This window comes from Ailuropoda melanoleuca, chromosome 16, assembly GCF_002007445.2.
Source record: "Ailuropoda melanoleuca isolate Jingjing chromosome 16, ASM200744v2, whole genome shotgun sequence".
In the NCBI taxonomy this organism is placed as follows: domain Eukaryota; kingdom Metazoa; phylum Chordata; class Mammalia; order Carnivora; family Ursidae; genus Ailuropoda; species Ailuropoda melanoleuca.
This window is the reverse complement of record NC_048233.1, coordinates 80,587,444-80,597,004: the sequence shown is the minus strand read 5'-3', so window position 1 is coordinate 80,597,004 and position 9,561 is coordinate 80,587,444. Positions and strand designations below refer to the sequence as shown.

The 9,561-nt window shown below is 57.7% G+C and overlaps 1 protein-coding gene across 2 annotated transcripts; it reads right to left on the bottom strand.

Annotated features, from left to right (window-relative positions):
• Window positions 1–763: 763 nt before the first annotated feature.
• On the bottom strand, window positions 764–9,129 carry MS4A15 (membrane spanning 4-domains A15). 2 transcript variants are annotated; one of them, XM_034646603.1, is made up of 6 exons: window positions 8,904–9,129; window positions 6,302–6,424; window positions 5,207–5,263; window positions 3,132–3,224; window positions 2,681–2,794; window positions 764–1,810 (listed from the first exon to the last, which is right to left on the bottom strand). In XM_034646603.1, exons 1-6 carry the CDS (start codon window positions 9,126–9,128, stop codon window positions 1,694–1,696), a joined length of 729 nt encoding a protein of 242 aa, XP_034502494.1. In that variant the 5' UTR covers window position 9,129; the 3' UTR covers window positions 764–1,693. The 2 variants fall into 2 exon arrangements, with proteins under 2 accessions (XP_034502494.1, XP_034502495.1); XM_034646604.1 differs by lacking the exon at window positions 6,302–6,424.
• Window positions 9,130–9,561: the final 432 nt, after the last annotated feature.

Genomic DNA, 9,561 nt, shown 5'->3' with positions numbered 1-9,561 from the left:
GAAGCGGACTCCATCACGAGGAGAAAAGTAAGTCCTGGTGGAAGGGCTTTCTGGGGTCAAGACAGACCTTTGAAGCTGGGAGGGAGTGGAACACACTGCATTTTCACGCTCACGAAATTTAATGGGACAGAACTCTCGGCTCCAAGTCTTCCGATCTCGTCTATTGCTGTCGAGAGCCGAGGCTGGCTGTGACCCCTTCCAGCTCAGTGCCTGCACCACCTGGGAACCAGGCCTTCCTTAAAGGGGGCAGATGGCTGAATGGCGCTAGCCAACCACCTGCCCTTGGGAAGACCTCACAGAAAGGGCCACATTAAAACAGGGTTTTGAAGGAGGAGCAGGAGTTTGTTAGATGAAGAAGCGGGGGTGCTGAGAAATGCAGCCCCATCCCAGTCTTTGGGATGAAGAAGCAGGAGGAAGGAGGGGAACGGGTTGGTGGAAAGCGCTTGGTTTTGGACTTGGGGAGCCGTGTGGTGAGACACGGACTCTGATGTTAGCTGGAGCTGAGTTCAAATCCCAGCGTGGCCTGTTACTAGCTCAGTGGCCTTGGGTACTTGATTTGACCTCTTCGAGCTCCCGTGTCCTCAGTTGTAGAATAGGGTTATGGATGCCTGCTTGTTTGGGCTCAGGTGGGGACCGACCAAGTGCCAGATCACACCACACAGACCCCAGCTCCCAGAGAAGCCCCCTTTCGGTGACAGTGGGGCCCAGGTCTTCTGATCAATACTGGGCAAGCCTTCAAAACCCCTGAGGTTAAAAAGAAAAAGTCATTGCAACGAGAGCAGCTCAAACTGTAGGCCACGCTGTTTATTTCCCTCTATGGAGTGGAGGAGATGACCATCCATCCACCAGGACCTCTGACATCAGGTAGAAGTGTCCCCTTTGCCCCAGACTCAGCACGGCTGATGGTGACCTGCAGGGGCAGCTCTGCTCCCCAGGCTGGGGGGAGGGGCCACCACGGCTGTGCCTCTGTGGATGCTGACTGGGGTGCTCCGGGCTGGCTTCAGCCGTCCTTGAAACCTCCCAATCCTGGGAGATGGGCAGCGCTGGAGCCAATACTGACTCTATTTTATAGATAAGGAAAACGAGCTTTTCCAGGGCATGGGGGGATATCACCTGACTTAGAACAGGACTTCGGGGAGCCCTGGGGAGCTGGAAGGTCTTAAATGCCATCTAGTTAATGCTTCAGTTTCCAGGGAAGCTGAGGCCCATGGTACGGCAGCAGATGACAAAGCACAGAGCTGGTCCTGGTGCCTGGAGACCCGAGGTCAGGTCACGGCAGGCCGTGTGGCCTCAGCACTTGGACTCAGTACCCTTTTTCTGGAGGATTCTGGGCTCCTGAGCTTAATGATCTTCCCAAGGCCTGAGGGCAGCTATTGAACTTGTAAGCCAATGAGGCCACAGCTGCCCCCGAAAGAGCAGAGAGAACGCAGAACAGCACGTGGGGACATTCCCAGAAGGGCGACAAGGCCCAGGAAGCTGAGGGACACACACCCTTGACATCAACTAGCTCTCTTAGGGAAGACGCCACCGAGGGAGATGTGTGGGACAGACGTCCCCGGGAAACTTCACTTGGGTGCCACAATGTGCGAGGGTGGGGTGGGGGGAAGGGCTGACCCCAGATTAACGCGGTGGGGGGCAGGGAGAGGCTGGGCCCACACGGGAAAGGCTGGCTTCCACCCCGCGGAGTTGACCTCTACTCGGATGACTCCTTGGGCATATATGCCACATTGTCATAGGCGGGGGGCGGAGAGGCTGCGGGGCTGGGGATGTTGAAGTCAGTGCTGAAGGCGCTGGGCAGGAAAATCACAGGCTGCAAAGACAAGAGAGTCCCGGACCGTCGTGGAGGGCGCAGTGCCTCCCCGTGGGCATTCTGAGAACAGCGCCCTAGTAATGAATCCCGTAAGTGAATTGGCCGACTCACCGGTTCGACTAATATTTCAAAAATATTTACGGGGGGGCCAACTATGACCCAGGCGTTGCCAGTACAGCAGTGAACAAAACGGAGAGAAGTCGCATTTCTCTAGGAGCTAAAGGTCTGGCGTTCGTTCTCGCTGGGCTGCCCCAGCCCTTAAGGCGACCCCTCTGGATTGGTTTCGCTCCCTGTGAGCACGCAGTATTCCGCACAAAGCCTTTCAGTGGCCTCACCTCCAGTTTGCAGAAAGTCACCTCCCGCGCAGCACCCACACCTTATGGCCTGCATTTCCTGCCTGAGGCCGCCTTTACTCCCCAGTGCCCTCCTCCGCCTTTCTGTCTTCACCGTCCTCCAGATTTGGGGAAACTAAGCTAATTCCCCCCTGAGTTGTGCTGCCCTTTTTGCTGCTCCTGTCTGCTTCAAGGCCTGGGAACTCCTGGAGGGTCCCGCTCGTCTGTGTACAGCACTGCCCCCGGTCCCTTGAGCCCCGGCCTCCCGGCCTCCCGAGGCTCTGCATCCACGCTCTCAGAGCGGCTGCCCTCTTGGTGCTGGCGCCCCCTGTGGCCGCAAGGAGAATAGTTCCATCTTCCCCAAAGACCTCAGGGGGTCTCCGGATGTAAGAGAGTGGGGAGCGCGTCGCAGCGCAGTCCCTCCCAACTGCTGGCCCGAGGGAAGAAGCAAGAGGCTGGAAGAAGAGCCTTCCAGCCAACAGCCTTTCTCAGAGGTCCCGGTTGGGGCGGACGTGGGGAGGGGGCGGGCAGTACTCACCGTGCTGGCTTGAGCGCGGGTGGCTTGGCACCCAAAGTGGGTGGCAATGACCGCGATGAAGAACTCGAGGATGGTGAAGATGGTAAGCACGGCCAGATAGCCCCTGCCCACATCCTGGGGACACACCCAGAGTCAAGGCAAGCCCAGCGCTCTAGCGCGCGGGAGGGAAGAGCCCCAAAGGGACAGTAACTTGCCCGAGGTCACTCAGCCACCTGCTGCCCGCCCGTGCCCTCCCCATCCCTCTCCTGGGCTGCCGCTCCGGTCCCCCGGGCCAGTTCTTGGGGTAGGTCGGGGGTCCATATCCGCACCGGGTCTATCAGGACTGACAAGCCCCGCCCACACCCAGGCCCCGCGGCTCCCCGCGCTGCACGCCCCCGCCTCCCCCCACCTCCTGGATGTGGCTCTAACATGCTCCGGGTGTTCCCACTCCTGGGGGCGTCTGACAACACACCCAGTTAGTGACACCAAAATCCATGAGCAGAATGGCTGTCCCCGCGAAGGCCGCCATGGCACTGAGAATGTTTGTCCCCAGGCTGCTCCTTACCTGCAGGAGGGAGACAGGAGGGAAAGGAGGCAGCAGCCCTCCCGGCCATGGCGTCCCGTGGCCAGGGTTCAGGGCCCACCCTGCGGTGTGTGTGGTGTGCTTCCTGACCCTTCTCCCTTCTCCCCTGGTGTCTGGGGGGAAGGGGGCGGCCCTGCAGTCGCCCTTGCCTCTGGCATCTGGGAAGCTGATGAGAGAGGGCAGATCTCCGTGGCCTCTCCGGATGGACGCGGTTTGCCGCAGGCTCCTGGCCCATGCTTACCTCGCACACCCCGGCTCGGGTCGAGCGCCCTGCAGGTGCAGCTGCTCCAGGGCAGGAGTGGGGGGGGGGTTCTGCTGTGGACACTGAGGCCCAGCTGGGAGAGGGGATGGGGTCATTTCCATGAGGTGTCAGGTGGGGGTGGGCAGAGCAAGGTGCTGCAGACCGAGGGGCCGGGGGCAGGGGACAGATGGGAGGCAGGTGCAGGGGGCCCCGAGGCCAAAGCGGGACAGACCCTCACAGGGAGGCCCAGGGCCTCAGGGCAAGGGGATCTCTGGGTGGTCCAGGCGGCCACTCAGGGCTCACTCTCCCTTCGCAGCCAGAACCTAGTGCACTTTTGATCCAGTAGCGGGAACCTGTGGCTACGCAGCCCTGACCTTAAACTGGGGACCACTCGATGGGGCTGGGACTGCAGGGCCTGCTCAAGTTCAAAGATCCCTGACACCTCTTTTTCTTTTCTTTTCTTTTCTTTTCTTTTCTTTTCTTTTCTTTTCTTTTCTTTTCTTTTCTTTTCTTTTCTTTTCTTTCTTTTCTTTTCTTTTCCTTTTCTTTTCTTTTCTTTCTTTTCTTTTTCCTTTCTTTTTTTAAAATGACATCGAGGAAGTCATGGAGACCAGAGCCAGCAAAGTGGTACTGAGTTGCTGCTGCAGCCAGGCATTGTCCCAGGTGCTGTGAGCATGGAGACAAGTCGGGTCCCTGCACTCCTGGACTTCACAGCCTGGGGGTCCCGAGTCCAGTCCTGCCCGGTTATGATCCATTCTCCACCCGGTGCCCAGCACCGGACAGCTCCCAAGAATGCAAGTAGGACAAGGAAACTCCGCTTCCGTTCTCAGTGGTCTCCCTTAAATATCCCTTAAAAGAAATTCTGAAGTCCCCTCTAGGCCCTGACTCCTCTCCTTCCCTTTTCCCTCTCAGCTGTGTCCTCCCTCTCTGCCTCCTTCTGTCTCCATGCCCAGGCTGTTCCCTATGTTGTCTTCCTGCCTGGGATGTTGGTCCCCAGGCTCTTCTGTGACTGTCCCCTCTGAACAGCGAGCTTGGTGGCACCCGTCCCGGGAACTCAAACTGTCCTTGCCGAGCTGAAGGACTCTCACGTTACCCTGCATGCTTCCCTTGGGGCACGTTTCACGCTCCATAACTAGTTTGTTCGTTGGTTCTGGGCGTCTTACCCGGAGTGCAAGCTCCAGGAGGGCAGGAACTTGACTGTCACTTCTGTGTTCTCTGAGCCTGGAGCGTGCTGGAAGCGCTCCCATTCAAAGCCCCCATGGCCTCCCATTGCCCGCAGAGGGGGCAGAGCCTCCACCACACGGACCCCATGCATTTCTCCACTTGCCTCCCCAGACACCTGCCCTGGCCACATGGAGCTGAACGTGGCTTCCTCAGCAGCCCTGCCCTTGACCCCTACTTGCCTTCTTGTGCATGTCCCTCTGTATTTATAAATCCTACCCACCCACCCAGGCCCAGCTTAGCCATCTTCTCTTCCAAGAGAACTTTTTGATCTTTCCTTTCTCTGAATGACTATGAGTGCTCGGTCTGTGGACCCTCCCTTTCTGCCCTGTATTGCAAAGTGCGTCTTGGTTCCTCCTGTCCGGTGTCAGGGCTGTCTGGGTGTCCTTCGGCACCAGTCACTCAGCAGGCCCCCAGGAAAGTTTGTTGAATGAGTGAATGGATGGGAGGGGCAGAGTAGAGGGGAATCAGTCGTGGCCTCGGGCCCCTCATTCAGACTTACCAGGCAGCTGGTGTGGCTCTTCTCGGCTGCCACTGAGAGCGACCCAGAGATGACAAACTGTGTGGGGAAGAGGGGACCCTGGTGAGGCTTTGGAAGGGATGCTGGGCAGGCCACGCCATGCCTGGCCTCTGTTGAGACCAGGGAGAGGGCAGCAGTCTCTTGGCTGTCACCTCTCCTGCCTCCTGAGATCTCTCTGTAAGGGTGTCCCCTGCTTACAAGGGGCCTGTCCAGGCAACTAGGGCCATAGCCGGCAAGGTGCATGTTTTCAGTGACACCATTCATATGTCACGCATAACAGTTCCCCTAGAGGGGGAAAGTGATCGTCACCTTTTGCTGCAGAATCAAGGGTTGGTAACTAGCTCCCACATGCATTAGCTTTTGATTTCCTCAAACTCTGGGGTAGGTAGGGCCAGGACAATGCCTTTTAGATGAGGAAGCCGAGGCTGGACACTGCCTAACTTTCCCAAGGGACTCCATGGTGACACGCAGTGGCAGTGGAGCTGGGATTCAAACACCACTGGCCTCCCTCCCATACCTGTGCTCTCCTGGGGCAGCTGGGAGACGCAGGTGCAGACGGGGCTGTGTGAATGCTGAAGCGCTCTCTCTTGATGTAGGAGATTTACCACTAACCATGTGCTCCCTGATTCTGCTGCAGGGGTCACTGGGGGGGCTGGCCAGGCTGGCCAAGGTATGGGCAGAGGAATGGACTGGGGGACTTCAGAGCTGGTCAGACTCCCAGAGGACAGAGCTCTTGTGGGGCTGGGACCCACGAGGGGGAGTTGAGGGGTTTCTGCAGGCTGGGGTTTGGATGAGGGGTGAGTTTAGTATCCAGGTAATACAGGTGGTTAGTGTCCCCTGCCCCCCTCCCCAGCATCCCATCCTTTTTGGGAGCCTTCTCTGTGCCAGGCTCTTTGCTGGGAGACTTTCCCAGGCAGGAGTGGTGTCTGGCTTAAGTTTATGACTAGGGTTTGCAGTTAGGAGTTAGATTTAGACTCAGGTCCCTGCCTGGGGTGTGTGTGGGGGGTCTGTGCCCAAAAGAATGTAGGGGGGCCAGCGCAGAGGGGAGAGGTGAGCCCTAGATGGCCCGGCACTCACGCAGGCTCCTCCCCAGAAGGGGACGCCGCCTTCGATGAAGAGCATCCCCAGGTGGCCGCGGCGGACCATGAGCAGCACGCTGCCGAAACCCAGGTGGATGAGGCCAACGAGGATCTGGACGCTCTGCGGGAACGCGGAACGGCTCAGCCAGGCTGGCGGGTCGGTGCCACACCGCCCCCTGCCGGCCGCGGGGGAAACTCCCCGCCCCTCGGAAATAAACTGGATTCTGCTCTTTTGAGGAGACATCCTCACAGCAACCGTGAAAGACTGTTTTAAGAAGGAAAGCCGGCTCCCACATCCGCGAGACCCCCCCCCCCCCCCCCCTNCCCCCCGCCTATTTCCACGTCTCTAAGAGTCTGCATGTACTTTGTGCTCTGACTCAAGGATCCCCAGCCTCGCTCTGAGTTGCTACCGGGTTTTCTTAGCTCTCATTTCAGTGACATAGCAGTCCCTGCACTGAATGCCTCACCTTCCCCCGCAGCCCCCTGCAGCCTGCAGCGAATGTCCTCTTGAGCAGGTTGCTTACTTGAGCGTCTGTCTATCGCTGATGCATGCCAGCCAGCCGTGCGCTGGAGCTGTCTCCTACCAAGCTGACATCTGGGCTGCATTTCCTTTTAGACATGGTTTACCAGCACCCCACCGATCCATTCTAGAAGTAGGAGGGTTTTCCCAAGGAAGGGGACATGTGTGCTTCTGGTAAGTTCTGCCACGTGTTTCTCATGTGTTTTTGGTAACAGTTGAATTCTAGAACTGAGTGGCACATTGGAGGCCCCCACATTCATCCTCTGCCTACCCCAAGAGCCCTTTCCAGCTCCTGACTCCTTAGCAGGCCCCCTAGGTGGGGAGGTGCTCACCACCACTCAAGCCATCGTGGCCCGTCTCCGGGCAGTTGTGATGGTAAATGGCTGGAATGGTTTTCTTGGGGTCACGTGGAAGATGCATGTCTTTCTAGCATGAGTCCTGATATTTATGGCCATGACCACCCTGAATCTTCTCTCCCATTCTCTCTTGACCTGCTCGTCTTTCATCTTTCCAGCTTGCTCATGTGGCAAGGCGTCCCAGCCGCCAGCACTGCTCCCTTCTGCAGGCTCGTCTCCTGCTCCTGGACAGCCCCACTGCAGCCAGCACGGCTCATGGCTGCCTCCGCCTGCACGCCTGTCTACACCGAGCAATGTGTACTTCCTTTAATCCTAACATGATGAAGTAGGTATTATCATTCTGATTTGGAGACAAGGAAACCCAGACTCAGAGATGTTCAGTAACTTGCCCATGGTCTCCCAGCGATGGAGTGGCAGGCCAGCCAACTCCAGAGATGCTGTTCCTTTACTGGGTGACACCCCCAAACACCTATTTATAGTTCCCACTTTCTGTGTTTTCCAGCAGTTTATATGTGTCTTGTCAAAGCCCTTTGGAGATCATGGGTTCCGTGGTCTGCTCTGACGGGGACCGATGACCCCATCTCTGTTTGCTGTCTCTAGTCCCTTCATGCACCAGGGACATGGTGCTGCCTTTAGTGTGGAATCTTGAATTCCAGCGTGTTCAAGCCAGAGCTCCTGGATGCTGCAGAGCAGTGGGATTGAAATTGGAACTGCACAGTCAGGCCATCCTGGGGTGCAGGATGCCACCTGTTCCCTAATCTGTCCAGTGGGAACTGTGGTCCCTGTCTCGCAAGGTGGTGATGAGCTGTAAGGAGCCAGTGCATGCACATTCCATGGCACCATGAATGCCCCTCTCGGGGGTGCCCAACAGATGACAGCTGTGTCACCACCGTCATCATCACCATCACCACAGCCTAAGCTATGTTTACGTCTTCCATTTAGAGAAACAGGCCAAGGGACAAACTGAAGACACCATATATGTATGTATGAGGATGAATATGTGTCTGTCTACCCACCTGTCTATCTGGTATTTTCTTTCCGCCCAGAAACCCATATCTCAGCCATCTGAGATTGGCANACACCATATATGTATGTATGAGGATGAATATGTGTCTACCCACCTGTCTATCTGGTATTTTCTTTCCGCCCAGAAACCCATATCTCAGCCATCTGAGATTGGCAGAGACCTCATGTGACATCTTTCACGGACCCGCAGGAGCTGGCCCCTGCCCACCACTCCAACTTCATCTCACCTCCCTCCTTCTTTTGCTCATCACATTCCAGCCGTGTTAACCTTCCATTTCGTCCTTGAACAAGCCACACTCATTCCCACCTCAAGGCCTTTGCACTCGCTGTTCCTCCACCTGCTGAGCCCTTCCCCCCAGCTCCCCATCCACCCTTGGCTTCCGCATCCAGGTTTTAGCCTAAATGTCACCTCCCCACGGAGACCTGCCTGTCCACCTTTGCTCGCGTTGCCCTTCCCACATCCATTGTGTTCGACCTCACTACCCTGTATGGGGTCATCTTAGTCTCTGCGGGCCCCGCGGGGGATGGGTCTGTGTGACTGGTACACAGCGGGATGCTCAAGTCTTCACTAAGCATTTAGGGACCGCCTGCCCCCTCTCCAAGGTGTGCGTGAGTGCTCCCGTGCTGGGGCGCTCCCTCCCCGCCCAGCACCCCTGCACACACACATGCCTCAGGTGGCCTGGGGAGGCTCTTCTTACCCCTAAAGCTTTGGGCTCTCCGGTCAGGAATGTCTCCACCGGCCGCAGGTCGGGCGGCTGGGCGGCCCTCGGCGTCTGCGCCCCCAGCGGCGGCTCCTCGAACTGCAGCACCCCGGGAGGCTGGCACACGGAGGTGGGCAGGATGGCTGGAGGCGGGCGGAGGCCGCTGGCGTTGCTGGGCGGCATGACGACAAACACCCCATTGCTGGCGGGAGCTGCGGACATGGTGCTCGGAGGGCCTGGGAGACAAAGGCTCAGACGATGCCGCGACTGCTTACACATTCGCATAGGGCCTTTTAAAGTTTCTCAACAACATGCCTGGGTAGCCCTGCTCGCTGCAGCCCCGGAGGACGGCGCCAAAATCCCTGATTGNAGAGGGCCTGGGAGACAAAGGCTCAGACGATGCCGCGACTGCTTACACATTCGCATAGGGCCTTTTAGTTTCTCAACAACATGCCTGGGTAGCCCTGCTCGCTGCAGCCCCGGAGGACGGCGCCAAAATCCCTGATTGTCGTGGGGCAGCTTCACGCGGAGCAGTGAAGGATGTCCTAGATCAAGGGCCTCTGTTGGAACTCACCTGCCATTTCCTGTCCCTCAGCCCTTCTGAGATGCTGGTGTCAGTAATGCCCCGGGGTCATTTCTGGCTGTGGAGGCTTTC